The sequence below is a fragment of the Larus michahellis genome, chromosome 9 (assembly GCF_964199755.1).
Source record: "Larus michahellis chromosome 9, bLarMic1.1, whole genome shotgun sequence".
Lineage (NCBI taxonomy): Eukaryota > Metazoa > Chordata > Aves > Charadriiformes > Laridae > Larus > Larus michahellis.
The window spans coordinates 20,157,795-20,174,491 of NC_133904.1; the positions used below are offsets into that span (position 1 = coordinate 20,157,795).

Genomic DNA, 16,697 nt, shown 5'->3' on the forward strand with positions numbered 1-16,697 from the left:
GCCAATTAGACACCCTAGAGTTTATCTGGGGTTTTGTTTTGGAAACTGTACTGTATAGGTGGATTGTCACTTCACAGTCTTTAGATAAGATTATCATGTAAATAGAAATGTCATTTGATATCTGTGTATTTAGAGTGACTAGCTCAATGTACTGCCATGGCAGAATAGAGCTTTTTTGCCTGAAGGCACTTTGTTCCTTCTAGCTTTCCACACTTTCTAGGTGAAGAGTATTCTGAAGGCTCCCTCCTGGTCTTCAAGAAATAGGTCAGTGGCCACAGTCCAACACCTAGACAACAAGTCCTACATCTTAGAAACACTCTCACAGCTAGTATCCACTGGAATAGTTCTTGTTCATGTCAGTGGGGCAGCAAATGAAAGAATAGTTGTATACATTAAGTGGTCCTTTAAAGAATAAAGTGTCCCCCCGTAAAATCTTCTGGGCCAATTTATTTTCTCAGATAGAGAGTATACATATTCTGCAGGATTCTGGAAGCAAGCCTGAATCATGGCAGTATGTGTTCAGTCGTGCAACTGGGAAGTTGAAACTGAGGGACTGAGCAGGGCTTCATTGTTTCATAGCAATACACAGACTTGGTATGGGTTTGTTGGGCCTGCAGCCTTTCATTTGTAAGACTTGAACCTACCTGCAATAGGGAAATGATTTGTGTGTTTGGTTTTTTTTCCTCAAATGTTTTGTTTGTTTGCTTGTTTTGGATTTCAGTGAGGTGATTGGAAATCTCTAAACAAAGTATTTCAGATGGGAATTAATTCTTTTCTCATTTACTAAAAACTGAAAAATGCTTTGTGCTCTGGTTTGGGTTTGGTTTGTTTTAGAGAAACCCTGTTATTGAAAACAGATATTCCTCATTGAAATTTTCATTTCCTGCAAAAAAACACATTTTCCATCAAAATATTCAGTTAGAGAACTATGCCAGGTCTCCAGGGTGTGCTTCTGAAAAGACAGAAAAAAAAGTCAGTAGAAAAAGACTATCAACAGACAAATATTTGGTTCTGCTCTATGGTTCTTACTCAGGTAAAATTCTTCCTGCAATAAGAAATGAGAGCAAATTTCAGCATATAGAAAGTAGAGAATCATACCTAACAAGTGGCTAAGGTAACTCCCAGTTCTATACGTTTTCCAGGACTGAACACATTTTATACATACCTCAAGTAACCGACTTGTTCATTTTACAGAGTGAGTCTAACAAGTGAAGAATGGTTGTGAATGTACCATGAAGCTGGCTCAGCAAAGGTTTTCCTATAATTAAAATACATCTGGCTCTGTTCTGAGTGGGAAATCACAGACCTCTGAATGTTTTGAGTATTTCCTTATGCACAACAGCAGCAGAAAAACTCCATATGCCTTAACCCATCAAATTCTGTTCCCCTTAATCATGTGGATAAATCAGCTGCAATAAGGAACTTTAGTCTAGCATCTCTGACCTGAAACTGGGGGATTCAAAACAAAGATGATGGAAATGGTAGTGGAAAGTCTGAGAGGCAGAGAGTGGTGCTCAAATCTTTTGCACACTGATGTTAATTTAAATAAGTGTGAAATAGCTTCATGTGCTTCTCCATAAAAACTTGTGACCACCATGGGCACTGCTTCTTTGGATGCAGCAGGAATATCTTCCGGCTCCACAGCTATATCCTCCAACTGCCAAAAGCACCATAGAGCAATGCGGGACTGCGTGGCTGTGCCTGGGGAATGGTATAGACATTGTATATGTCTTTGTCCTTCACCCTTCTCAGAGGGAAAGCCTTGGATCAGGGGGCAGTGACAGCTTCCCTACAACAGTCTCCTGCCATGGGAAGGGCTGTGCTTGCTGGCACCTCTTTGGCTGGGTGGTCATCCAGATTAGCCTGGCTGGAGCAGGTTGGTTGGTGTGCAGCTCACCAGGCTGGGAGGCCTGTGTGTTGGGGAGCTGGGGGTGAGGGTGTCGCATATTACTGGGGGTGAGGGTGCCTCGGCCCCACTGCGGTGGGGATCAATCCAGCGTGAGCCCAGACAGGCTGCTCTTATTTGGTTTGCCCTCTCCCTTCCCTGCCCGCCTCTGTGGCCTTTCCTCAAGTCCTCAATGTCCACCCTAGCTGTGGGACAAGTGACAATCAGGCTCTCCTTTCCGGGAAGCCCCAGGAGGCAGCTGGTAGGCTGCAAGGCAGGCCGGCAGGGATTGATGGATGAAGGACTGGAAGGACGGATGGACGGTTGGATGGACGGATGGACAGATGGATGGATGGCTGGGCCGGGGGGCGGCTGTCTGGCGGCGTGATGCTGGCCCCGGGGAAGGGGTGGGGGGCCGGGGGGGTGTGACCCGCTCTCCCCGCCGCCGCGGCGGCCCGCCCAGCTCACAAGGTGCCGGAGCCTGAGAGAGAGCAGCAGCGCCGCGTCCCCGCCGCCGTCTGCAGCGCCCGCCCCGCCATGCCCAACTTCGCCGGCACTTGGAAGATGAGGAGCAGCGAGAATTTCGACGAGCTTCTCAAGGCGCTGGGTGAGGCGCGGGGGAGCCCGGCAGCGGGCAGCCCGGGGCTGTGTCCCGCGGGGAGGGGGACGGGACGCGGGGGAGCTGCAGCCGGAGCCGCGCTCCGGTACCCGGTGCCTGCCGGGGCAGGCACCCGGGAGAGTTCCGTGCCGGGGAAAGCCGAGAGCCCTGCCCGGGGAGGGGCGACGGCAGGCACGGCACGGTCAGAGCCTCACCTGCGGACGCTGGTGGTCCTGCCGCGGGGATCCGGGCTGCCGCCGGCCTGGCGGCTCCTGCCACGGGGGTTTGGTTCCTTGCCCCGCGTTTGCCTTCAGTGCAGCTCCCTGCCGCGCCGGGCAGCGCGGAGCCCCGGGGGCCGGAGGGCTGTGCGCCGTGCCCCGGGGCCGCGCCGCCGCTGCGGGCACCGCCGGCCTCTCGCCCCCGCTCCATCCGCGTGGTGCTGGACGAGCTCAGCCCCGGGCACGGCTGGCGACTTCAAGTTCTGCTTCCTCCCCGCTTCGCCCAGGTGTCAATGCCATGCTCAGGAAGGTGGCGGTGGCTGCCGCCTCCAAACCCCACGTGGAGATCCGCCAGGACGGGGACCAGTTCTACATCAAAACTTCCACCACTGTCCGCACCACTGAGATCAACTTCAAAATCGGGGAGAGCTTTGAGGAGGAGACGGTGGATGGACGAAAGTGCAGGGTAGGAGGAGAGCTGGGGCATGTGTGCATGTGTGTGTGCTATCAAGTTCTTTTTAGATTGAACAAACACATCTGCTGCCAGTGTCCCCAAATAGTGGCATTGCTGCCCTCCACCCTCTTCTTCCCAGAAACACTCTTTGGAGGTTCTCGGTCGTTGCCGTTCCTCTTCTCCCTCGTCCAACATTCTCCCTCTTGCAGGGTAAAACTGAAATCTGAAGGTAACAGAGCATGGCAGGTCCCAAAGGCAGAGTTCAAGTACCTGCTTGCCGGCTCCTCCGGTGGCAGGGTTTTGTTCAGCTCTTTTTGCTTCCCTCTCCCCTGGAGACCTCAGCTGCAGTGGAAGCTCTCCCCAGCCTTTGTCCCTGATGGGAACACGGGCAACCGTGGAGCAAGAGAGACCTCAAGAGTCAGGATTTAGTGCACAAACCTGACATAACTTTTGTCCTAAATTGAATCAGCTTGCAGCCTGTTGGTAGTTTGGGGCTGAAATCCTCTTTCATGCCTTTGCAAGCGCATGTCTCCAGTTTGCTGATCAGATAAGTCTTTAACAGTGTAAGACAGACCTTCAGCTAGTGTTATACCAGCCATAATTACACCATCTCCTTGAGCAGAAGTGCATTAGAGGGTGTTCACTGGAATGTTTTGGGCTTGATTCTGTCGAGCCCCTGCTCCTCTACTTTTGTAACCACTTTTATGGCTGTGGAGGGGGCTCTAAGTCAGCAGCATCTAACACCAGCTTCTCGCTGGTGTAGATACGTGGGATCTGGGGTATTGGAGAACTGGACTGTGATCATAGCTATCTTTTGAAAAAAGTTATCAAAGGCATGGCTTAGTTATCCTTTCCTCAGACACTTTACTTTCACACTTACAAGTATATATATAACAGTTATAAAAGAAGTATCAGAATGTAGTCCCAAATTAGAGTACAGTTTTAAAAGTAGCCTATGATGGTGATATAATCAGCTTTCCAAAATATGATCTCTGCTAATTCTTGGGCCAGCTTCTGAGGCTATTTGCACCACTAAAAATTCAGAACTTACTATCTCCAGTGCAATTACTGTGAATTTAAATTTATGAAAAAGGGAGGCAGATTCTGGGAGTCAGTGAACATTTAGAACATCCTCTTGATCTCTAGGATGAGTTATCGTATATTTAACAGTTTGCTCAGGAAATGTTGCTGGCTTTGTTAATTTATCTTGTTTGGCAAAAGCAGTATTTTAGTGTCTTCATGCATAATGCATATACAATAAATGTGACCCGCTTTCTAGAGAAGGATTTATTGCTGCAGATGGAAAAACCATAATTACGTCTGTAAGCTATGAAAGTTGGAAAAATCTGAAAGAAACGTGTTTTGTGAAGTAGTAAATTTTTTCCATGTGTTGTGAAATTATTTATAGTCCACTCTCAGGAATAAGTTGTACCGCTGTGTGTATATAACCAAGATGTGGCCACAGAGCAGAAACTGACAGATAATAAAATAATACTTCAGAATGTAATTTGCAATATCTGGCAAAATTGCTGACTGGTGATAGATTTTGATACACTTTATGGGGTGGAGGGTTTTGTTCTGCCAGCTAACTTGATCCATTGTTCATACAGACAAAGAGCGAGTCATATGTAGTGGAACTGCAAGGCATAGCTTCTATAACTGCTATTTAAGATGGCTTGTTGTCTTAAAAGACCTATTGTTTTGAAACAATATTTATAAAGTAAACAGCTAATTTTAAATCAAAGTAAAGGTTTTTTTTCCCTTGGAAAGTCTGGGAAGTATTAACTTGAATTTATGCATACATATGCACACACACACGTATATGTATATAATCACAGACTAATGAATGTCTCCCATGTGCTAGTTATAAAGCGATTACTTGCACATTCATTACAGGGCATCCTTCTGCACAGCTGTTCCATTGCAATGTAGAATAATAGTTCAGTGATAGAATGAAAAGCAACAGAGTCAGGGCTTGCCTGCTAGTGGAAGCTGAACAAAATCCTGGGGTTTTTTTATGTATTTTATTTTTCCGTGGTTTCATAGTCATTACTGAAGTGCTTTGAAAAATGCCCAAGGGTATTTCAATCTATCTCCAGACTCACAACCTTAAAACACTAGAGCTCTAACAAAGTTTCTTTAATTCAGTTGTGATTTATTCTAGTTTGTTCAGACAGTAAGTGTTTAATATACAGTTAACTTGGCACAGTGCCATATAGCATGAAGGGTTGTAAGTGACAAATACTGCATTATTTATGACCACAAAATGATACATACTATTCTTGATGCTTTTACACTAAGGGGACTCTGTAGTGATAAATAACATGTCAGATCAAACCACATGTGTACAAAGATGCTTGGGAATGTAGACACTACATTATCACATGTTTCTAAATTACACTTTTGAACATCAAGCATTTCATGAAAACTGGGTGGCTTTTTAATTTGGAAACAAATGAGGATTTACACTGAAAAGGCACATTTACAATTACTTTGTTGTTAATATAATTTTGATTTCACCACTTTCCATTGATGTCTTTTTCCCGTTGCCTTTATCTGTCTATGTGTTGCTCCTTTACTGCAGCAATTATTCTCACTACTACTCATTGTTGTCTCTGTGCCTCATGCTGCTGGGGAATATAATTAATGTTATTCCTAATGGTTTTTTTGCCTGCAGAGTTTGGCCACTTGGGAGAATGAAAACAAGATCTATTGCAAACAAACTCTTATTGAGGGAGATGGCCCCAAAACATACTGGACTCGAGAATTAGCTAATGATGAGCTGATTTTGGTAAGAACCTTGAACCCACCCAATATATGCACCATATTAATAGGTTTTTGTTACCATGTAGTATGACTTACTATTTTTCCTTACTTAAATCCATCCGGAACTACCATTTTCATAATCCTCTACAGTACAATTCATACATCACTTTTTTTCTTTCTTTTTAAATGTTTGGGGGGGGGTTAAGAACAAATGAAGATATATGCAGGTTCTTTGTTGCATTTTATTGCTATAACTTTTGCCATACTGTTACTCGTAGAATAATTACAAGTGGGCCACTTCTGCTCTGTAAATTCACACCACCACCAAAGAATTTGCTTGATTTATTGCAAATTTTCTCTGATGAAAGTGAGATCAAGGCATTTGACCTCATTTCTGGAGAACTTTCTTATTTAGGCATGTGCATAATACATTGCTTCTTATACATAATCACATGGTGTGTAGCAGGAGAGATGTGGCATGTTGTCAGCATGCTCTAATCTCGTTCTGTCTTTGAAGAACATATAATTCCTCCCCCATCTCTGCCACCTTCCCCAATTCCTTGATCATCTCTGAATCCACTTTCATGTGTTTCTCAGAAATACACTGATTTGCATGTTTGCTGTCAGCCAACATCCCCTCACTCCTGTGTGACCTTCCATATGGCAGCAGGGTTACTGTAGGCATTCTGACCAGCACTTCTGCAACTGCCTCACCATTTACACCATGAATCATGTGCAGTTTATTTATTTATATTGTACTTATTTCTATTAAAGTTGAGTTCTCTTCACTGAATCTTTCCTCAGTAGTCCCTCTATATTAATGAAACAATATCCAGAACTGGATAAAGACACAGTTTCTCAGAGTTACAAGCAGCACAGTTCAGCTTGAGTTCAGAATCATTTTATTGCACATGTTCTTACTAGTGAATTCTGGATAAATAGTTGATTGGACTGTTACGCCTCATCAGTTTGGGCACGGAAGACATGCTGCTGGAGTGACGGGTAAGAAAACATCAAAGCAGGGAGGTTTTATTTCAAATTATCACACTAACTAAACCTCTGCACTTTAAAAAACAAACAACCTCCCCAGTGTTTCTCTAAAGCAGTTGGAGCTCTGTTTTTAAGATTGCATCTGAAACAAAACCAGGACCCAAACCTAACCAAGTATAAACAAAAAGCCTTTAAGGTGTTAGTATTATTCCAGACATCTTGGAACTGTTCACCCACCCCTTACAAGGAGGTGTATGCTGCTAGTGAAATCACATTGGTTTCTATTGAATGAATACTGTGGTTCTGGATAATTTCTTTTGACTCAACCACTGAAATTCTTTATACTGTCAAAAAACTTTAGGAGGCAAAGTACTTTGATCTCTGCTTCACATCTTTATATATAATGCAGTGGACAAAATATATTCTCAACTATAATTTTTCCAACTTCCTAGCAATACATTTCTGTAGTTTATTATTTAAGCAACAAACAAATGAGGCAGCTGTTAAACAAAGTGAACTGTTCCAAGCAAAGCAAGAAAGCCAGTCATAATACAGTTGCCTCCTGCAATCAGCAATGTGAACTTACCCAGCTGGGAAAGAAGAATGAGGTTGGTTAGGAAACCAGAGTGATTCGAAGGTTATAAAGCCATCTAACCCTTTTTCTTGTGTAATACAGTCTGTTGAGCTTTTCTCAATTAATTATTTTTCAAATTAGGATAGAAATCAGAAAAACTTCTTGTTAAAATATTGACATTTGTAGGAACTCAATCACAACTTTTGGTAAGTTGTTTTACTGGTTAATTTCCTTGCCATTAAAATATACACATTATTTCTAATCTGTATATGTCTACATTCAACTTCCAGTCTTTACACACAGTGTATAAAAGAACCTAAATAATATGCCTAAAGTTTGTTATTGCAAATACTTCTCATAACAGCGCTGATCAAGCCACCTCTTGGAAGAACCTACTTGTTGTTAAGTTAAATCATTGGAAGACCTTGAGCCCTTCAATATAAAGCAAGCTTTCCTTGGATCATTCTTTCAGTGCTTCTATAACGCCATCCAATTTATCAATTTCCTTTCTAGACCATGAACACCAGAATTGCACGCACTGTTTTGCTAGCAAACACACTACCACCTGGTGTAGTGGTGACTTTATCTCCCTACTCTTATCTGAAATTACTCTGATTTATATGAAAAGACTTTGTTAACTCTTCTTTGGAACTCATGCTCAGCAGATCATGATCCCCAGTAATTTTCCTGGTTTCTGATTTCCCAGACTGATCCTCTTCCCTCTCCTGCAAGTTGGGACTGTGTTCATTTGTTGCAATGCACGATTTTACTGTAGCTATTATGAAAACATAGTGCTTGCTTCCAAGTGATCCAGATACATTCTCTCTCTCTTTTACTATTTAATATGATATGCAGTTCCATTCTCCTACCTCTTTTCTGGAGCATAATGGCCTCTTTTGCTTTATTAAATATTAGGACGCTACTTGGTCCTCAGGACAAAGATTTTCAAGCCCCTCATGACATTTGAGAGGACTGCATGTACAAATCTTTTAAATACATGGGTCAACATGTTCAGTGTCTTCTGTCACCCTAAAGCTCAGCAATTAGGTGTTTCTAAGAGTAATGGTGGTGAGCATGAGGCCTCTGGTCCTTTGGAGAAGTAAAGGTGGCCAAAATGAACCCTTTTGGGAGCCAAGCAGCAAAGGGTTATACTGTTTGGAGGAAGACAGAAGAGAGTAAGGGAAGCTACATTTTCTTGTCTGTGGTCCCTAATTTTAGAACCCAGAATATTCCCTCCAGACCATTATTTGGGGTTTAAAAGCCAAGCTACCTGAAGGGACTGGCTGAGGTGTGTTCCTCAACGATACGAGGGAGCAAAGTAGGCTCTTAGTGAGATGACCCTGTGATACCTTTTGATCTGTCTTTCCTCTCAACTGTGTTTAGGTTCTTCATCGTTCCAGTGAAGAAAGATTCAACTTTGATTATCTTATGCTTGGAAATTTTCCTTGGATCTGAGTCTCCGTACCCCCACTTACTTCTTCAAAACTAAGATCACAGTGAGAAGAAGAGATCTTTCTTTGTCTTATCCCTTCTTTCTTCTTCCATCCTTCCAGTTTTGTTAGGGTTCTTTAGGACCTGAAACTCATTCAGTTTTACTGCCCATGTAACTTCAAACATTTAACGATTCCCATCTTCACACTTCTCAAACCTCCCTACTTACCTAAGAAACATTTTCTCTTCCTTTACTCTTTCTGATGTGCTTTGGTAAGCTTTTCCTATTTCCACATTCTGGCAGAGCGCCTTAAAAAAGCAGAAGGAAACCACATTCTTGTGAACTTTTAGGTGTCTGCAGCTGGGAAGCTGTCTTTTATGGGGCAGAGCCTGTGATGTAGCAGTTTAGGAACTCTGTAAGGCTGATATTTTTACTCACAGTCTCTGCTCCTGTTTCTCTACCCAAAGAAATCTTTCCAGAAATCTTGAGTCTCCTTCTTAGCTATTACATGCATTTGCAGAAGAAATCAAGAAAACTCATACCCCATTTGGAAAAAGTTGCAAGAAGGAATGTAAACTGTTAGACTGAGGCATGAATGGAAAGAAGGCTTGGGGCAACAGGCAGGGGGTAAGGAATGAGTTCTATTCTGCTAATACTGGCTGCATACATGTTGGAGCTTTGCCACGTAATTTTGATCTAATATGCTGCATTGCTTAGGGGATCCATTAGATTATGACATTTTCCTAGTGGAAGGATATATTTTTCTCCCCAACACCGCATGTTAAATAAAATACATTTATTATCATATATAATAAAAAAAAATCAGTGTTGAATTGTCATGACTACCACAGAGCTAAAATAGAAAACATATTACTGTACAATTATCAATCTTTCTTGCATCCTGGCAGAAGAATTCCTTATGTTCTTCAAAGATATTCCCTTGGAGCAATATGATGGTCTTCCATGTCACATCATGTCCTCTGGTACACAGATGCTGGGAACAAACTATTTAGTTAGCAAAGGTTTTCTTTACCTTCAGGTACCAGTTAAGTTTGCCTTTAGTTCTCCTCAGCTCTTTGCAGCATGGAGAATGAGATTACCCTTATTATTACATAAATAATATTTGACTGGTACAATGGCAGATGTAGGTCTAAAGTCCTGTTAGAAGAAGAGTCCTTTTAGCTGAGTAAGGGAAGAAGGATAAGCTCTGCTTTATAAAAAAGGTGCTGTGAATGTGTTAGAACATTGCAACTACTTTAATCAGTGCTCTTTATTCTAATCTCACGTGATGCACTTGCTTGGGTTTTCAGTGCTGCATTTTTAGGAGTACTGGATGATGTAGATAAAAAAAATTACATGGAATATGCAAACAAGAGAGGGTGAAAAGGATAGATCACCAGCAAATTTCACATTTGTTTGTCTTGACTGTATCTTTAGATTATATTGTATTGTACTTTAAAACTGTAATGCATACAGAGAGTCAGAATATCTGTATTTACAGCTTTACATTCAATTAGCACTTGAACAATCAAGATTGGAATATAACACAAAAACATATATTTCCTTTACTTGTCTGAAAAGTAAGATCTGGGATTAAGTCTATTCTAATATGCTTTTTCTTCCCTTTTCTTTTATACTTTTTAATGTTTTTGCTGTCATTGTGTGTTTGTGTCAGGGACATTAATGAGCTATCAATCACTTGTGTAAGTCAGAAGAACAAAAGGTCTGCTCTTACAAAGTTAAAGGATGCTTCTTCCAAATGTTAGCTATTCAAAGGAGAAACATTTCTATTCAAACTTTATCTGCATTGCTGCTTTCATAGCTGCTTACGCCTCTATAGATTTTAGTTTAATCTGTAACACACAAACATTTTAAAGTGGATGATTACTGAAGAGGGGCTTTAAAAACAGCCTCAGACCACATTTTACACAGTTCATGTATCACACAGGGGTTCTCAGAATCAATTATAGCAAGGGTCAAAGATCAGAACATTAAGGGGGGTTCAAGCATGGTTTCTATTCTACATTCCCTCCCCAGAAAAATCATGCCGTTGTTGATTAAAACTGGTGAACTGTGGAGCCTGGATGAATGAGTGAACATTTTTTAAATTATATTGCTGGCTTCTAAAATTAAACATGGTAGGTTAGAAGGGTCAGTGCAGATTTGGAGAGATACTTTGCAGCTGAATGCTGAGATTTGTGATGTGCCTAAGCCTTGTATTGAACAAAGTTAAACTACCAAAGTGTTTAACTTTTCTATAGTTTTTGGAGAGTGATCTTAAATAAAATCAGTTATCAAAAGGAGCGTCTACTCATACTGAGGTCGGTGGGGGGGTTGCCGCATACCTCATTAAAGCAGCGTTGATAAAAGTTCAGGAGCCTGTAATAATGCGTACGTATGTGTTGCATGGACCTAATGCTTTAATTTACTATTTGCCACAAGCAGATTTACAAGGGGGCTTAGGGATCTGCAGACCCTGCTCACTAGTCTGGGTCACATCCCAAACATATAATCAGAGAAAGAAGCCAAAGCATTTGCATCTTGGATGTATCTGATTCTGTGATCCTGTATATAGCCTCTTATAATATCAGTTGTAGCTTAGATGTTTGCTGTGTACTGGCTTTCAAGACTACTCCTGGGAGATACCATTTCCTCATGTTCTTACCTCTGTCATTCATTTGTGGCATGACTCCAAGGAAACTGTATAATATAGCAGTTCTCAAACACAAATACCAACATTTAGGTACCTCGATAAATTTTGCATGGTCCTGTCGATTGATATCCTGCAGAAAGTGAGGTTTTATATCGGGTGATTTGCTATTAATATCCAAGTTTGAAAGTGGGGGCTGCACATTCTGTGACTACAGCCCCATAATGATCAAGCTCTTTCATAAAACATTATGGGAGTCAGGAGGAGAAAGGAAATACGCAGTATGCCTTTATGGTGAAGATTTATGTATTTATTCTGGATAACGTGGAAGTTTGCATGTGCACAAAGCCTTTTCTGAGGATTCATTTAAGTAATATCTTCTCTTCTCCATTTGTTTGCTGATGTATTATGTCTTCCTTTTGCAAGTTGCGTCTCCAGGTTGGTCAGTCATGAGCAGATAACAGGGGATATTTGCATACATTGGCAGAAGTGATCTTTCCCAAGTGATTGTTTCAATGACAGTCTTCCTAATTATACTGTGTGCTTATTACAAGGCACTTATCACAAAGGCTCCTTGGCAAATGTTTATAAAGGCGGCCTTCAAAAAGCAGGTTTACTCATACAGTAATATATTACTGCCCTGTAATTGTCTTTTAATCTCTAATGATGTCAGTGGTTATCAGATTTTGAGTGAACCGAGAGAGGTCAATTTATTGGATTATCCCCCCGTGCAGGGCTTTGCTTGCAGTGTGCTTTTGGACTCTTAGCTACAGATTATGACAAGCTAAGTGAAGAAAACAATTCTGTAATTGGCAGTCATTGCACATTTAAAATCCTATTTTAGATTTAGGCAGAAGCCCCGCCTTGTAGCATTTTGTAAGGTAAGTGGAACCTTTGCAAGTTGATGAGAAGGTGGTGGTTGAAAATCCTGCATCTTCTCCTTAGATTTGAATCACAGTTTAATAGTGTTGCACTTTTTTTTAGTTGCTCTGGTGAAACTTCACCACCAAATAGCCAGGATTGCTCACTGTCTTTCTTTTTATTAGGATGTTCTGCTCCTTTGGGTCATGGAAATCTTTAAAGTCTGCTTGTTCTGAGAGGAACTATCACTTCTTTCCAATCTTGAATTAGAACAATAGACACTAAGCTGCTTGATCCTACCCCTGGATACAAAGATTTAAGTGTGAAGGATAGAGGAGTAACAGCCTTTTGATTTGGACCTTTCCCTGAGCTTGGGCCTAGCTGTACATTAGATGTTTCTGTGAGTAACCACAAGAAAAGGAATGCAGCAAGTTTGAACACACTCCTCTGCTTTGTTTAGCAACATTTAGTGGAGTTTCATCAACAATGCTAGTAAGTTACAATAAGATAGGGAAATACCTTTTACATAAATCCACATTTAAACCATGTACGTAACCATGAGAATCATCAAAGCCATTTATTTATGTGCTTCAGTATGGAATTAGGTCACTAATCATCTGAATGGGTATAAGGTATAAAATCTAAGGGCTAAAAAATGCATCTTATTCCTGAAACAGGTCAGAGGCCACATAACCTAAGCTGGGTTTCCTTGGATGAAGTCCATCTTCAAGGAAAGGATGCCTGGCTCTTTGAAAAGTGCCTGGTGGCTACGTGGTACTCCAGAGTAATTGTAATTGGGCTTTGCATGAATTTTATCTCTTTACAATCTAGATTTAAAGATACGATTGTGTTAAATTATAGTGGTTTTCCAGACTGCGAGACTGGTGTGTTGCAGAGAATGACAATCCTTGTGTATAGCAACAGACTAAGACTGCTCTTAGTATTTGGGTTTCCCAGGTACATCCATGTTTTCTGCACTTAATTTTTATCCTGACAGAGCAATTTGAATGCAGTCCTTTGCCTGAGATTTTTCAAGAGTCCAGAAATCCAGCTGGAGGTGGATGTTAGAAGTACAATACAAACAGCCAGTGCACTTTGTCTCAAGCGTGTCAAGTTGTGACTCTGTGAGTGCAGAACAGTCAGTCTGTGTGTACATACAGTGGAGTTTCTGCCTCTGCAGTGCATTCTGGATGCACCCATACTACTGAGCTTTCCCAGAAAGTTGCTATTTCTTTTTTCTTCCTCCACAAATTTGTATCTTTATTTTCACACTCCCTCCTGTGGGTCTGGCAAGTCTGGCCAATCAGACTACACTGATGTCTTAGGAGCAAGCTCTGCGCAAGAACACAGTCTCAGAACTGGACACTGGACAGAATTTTGAACACTCAGACCTTCAGTGGCAACCTAGGACAGACATGCAGTATGAATCACACCTATTTCAATCTACTCTTCCCTTCAGTGTTCCCTCTCAATACAACTGCTGACCTGTTGTGAGAATAACTGCTGTTGCACAGCTTTAGGGGAAGGAGTTGGTCTCTTAATTTCATAGACATAATTTCATAGGCATAAATTTACTAGGGAGGTTACAAGACTTTTGGCAAACTTCTGCTGCAGCCTTTCTCATTAGAACTGGCTGATGTGGCACCCACTCACATCACAAGATGTGGCTGCATAGCTGTGCAGCTCCAACTGTCAGACTGGGGCTGTGCCAGCTCTTGAAGAACACTACACAAAGGCTGTTTTACTATTATTTATGATTTGTGTTGAAATAGCAGCGGGGGACGCAAACCTCACCGTGCTTAGCAATGCCTGAATGTACCATAGAAAGACAATCCTTGTCACAGTGACCTCCCAGTCTCCACAGACAACATCAAGCCTTGGATGGTCTTGACTCTGACTTGCTTTCTCTGGCAAAGCTCCTGCCGAAATAATTTTGCCTTTGTGTATAATTTTGGAAATGTTGAAGGAAGCCATAGTAAGGATATTTGCAGCTGGTGCTGTGGGCAATGAAGAACTATCTGTATCCTTTAAAATTAATTTTCAGACATTTTCATGTGTATGCTAAAAACGTATATAAAGATTAATATGATAAGCTCTTTATATGCAAAACAATGCCTATATCTCCAAAATACTAACAGACTTTCCTCCTCGATAAAGTGAACAAAATGTAAGACAGAGTCAGTTTTAAAGCCAAGTCCTTTCAAAGAGATGTTGGCCAAAACAGGCGTAGAAAGCATTAAAACAAATGAAGTCCAGCTGAATTTTCATAACACACTGGGGTAGGTCTTAACTGTATTTTTCAGTGAGACCTTGGCAGTTATTACAGCCAAACATCCCACCTCACAACTTGTTAGTGGTGAGCTCAAAACTTTCTGTCAGTGTAGCCGAACATGAAGTTTTCTGCAGTTAGTATTTCCTCACTCTCGGACCCATTATTTCCTTCATGTTTAATGGCTTGCTTAGATTTTAGCCTGCCAGACCTGAAATTACTTACAAACACTTTGGGGCTTAGGTGGCTTTCTCAGACAATCACTGTCCTGTGTAAATGTCCTGATAATCTGTACTGCAATATTGCTGTGGTAGTATTGCCTTTTAAATGCAGAACTACAGAGCGATTTAAAGCCCACAGGCTTTCAGATGCATATCTGAAACTCTGTTTCAGTCAATGGCATACCATTGTGTAACAGCAACTCTAAGTATTTGGAAAATTAAGGTACTCTGAGGTACTGAATCTGGTATAAGAAATAGCATGATAATAGGACTAGTCCGTAGTCAGTCAGTGACTTTCAGATGTTTAGTGATCAAACGTTTGTGAGATCTCATAGGTGTTTAGTCATGTGAAATGAGTTCTCTCTCCACTACATTTTTCTCCATTACGTGTCCTCATTTCAGACCCTTCTCATAGTTAAGCAATTCACTGGTGAACATCACAGTATCCTGAAAGAAGGTTGTGGTTGACACTGCCCACATTACAGCTTGGGAGAGAAGGTTTTGGTATCCCAGCATGGTGTGTTAACATCTTGCAGCAGCATTATGTTTACAGGTTATAGGTATACATACTTCTGGTCTTCACACTGACTTCATTTGAACTCCTCTGTTTTATACCTGCAAATATCAAAGAATACCTTTTTGAACATGCCATCTGAATTCCCCCCTCAGCATTTCCAGTTCAAAGTGCTGCAAATGTTTCTAAATATAACAACAGTACATTCCAAATTCTCTTTCTTTTCTCATGTTTATTTATAAATGCATGCCAAGAAACTCTAGAAAAAGGGAATTTCTGCATCATGTATCATTCTGACAAAATTCATTGTGCCTTGGAAAGAAGGTCACTTACATTGCATTCGCCTTCCAAAATGACTCCTTTCTTTACTCTCATCTGTCAAAAGACATAGGAAAATGTATTTCTGCTGTAGAACTAGCTACTATAGTAAAAATAACATTAAAAAATGGTGTTAAATGTTTGCTGGTTCCATCTCTTCTGATTGATTTCTATTTCTTTTCCAGACCTTTGGTGCCGATGATGTTGTGTGCACAAGAATTTATGTAAGAGAGTAAAAACATCAATTTACTTGTCATCTGGGATGAAGTGGAGAACTGTGAAAATCCCCAGTATAATGAGTATCTGTGTGTGCTGTTACTAATGCGGTGTTGTATGTGACCGTGTGTGTTATATCTGAACCCATATCCTCTGCTAAGTGTGTTTTGCTTTCATTTTTCGTCGCAGACACTATTCCTTCCCACTTTTATGCCATCATTTTTCGTGTCTGCTTTGTATTTTGTAGTTGTCACTTGCTATGGTTTCATCAATGATTAAACTTATTGGGCATAACTCACAGCCGTTTGGGGGTGTTTTTAATAGAAAACCCAGCAGTGCTTTGGTTAGGACTGAAACACTTTTACCCTCTGTTGAAGTCAGGGTGGAATTTCACTGCTGTTGGCTAGCACTATGCTGTCAGGAAACACCTCCCAGGGCAACACAAAGCGCAGGAGAGCAACTGAATTGCAAGGCGGTTCACGGAGCTGCAGGCTGCTCTCTCAAACCCACAGCTCTGCTTCTTTCCTTCTTTCTGTCCTGTCTCCTTGGGAGTGTTGTTGAGGAACAATTCCTGTATTCTGGGATTGCTGTGACTCTGATTCAGCAGAACCAGACAAGGAGAGATCTTTACCCTCTTTCCTGCTGCGTCTGTGAAGAATGCCCAAACTTTCCCTGTTGAGACACTCATTATCCAAGTACAAAACCCAGCTGTATCTACAGGACAAATAACA

At 41.5% G+C, this 16,697-nt stretch overlaps 1 protein-coding gene across 1 annotated transcript; it reads left to right on the forward strand.

The window, feature by feature from the left end:
• Positions 1–2,169: 2,169 nt before the first annotated feature.
• On the forward strand, positions 2,170–16,263 carry CRABP1 (cellular retinoic acid binding protein 1). The gene is made up of 4 exons (XM_074601138.1): positions 2,170–2,492; positions 2,989–3,167; positions 5,833–5,946; positions 15,936–16,263. The coding sequence occupies exons 1-4, from the start codon at positions 2,423–2,425 to the stop codon at positions 15,984–15,986; spliced, it is 414 nt and encodes a 137-aa protein (XP_074457239.1). The 5' UTR covers positions 2,170–2,422; the 3' UTR covers positions 15,987–16,263.
• Positions 16,264–16,697: the final 434 nt, after the last annotated feature.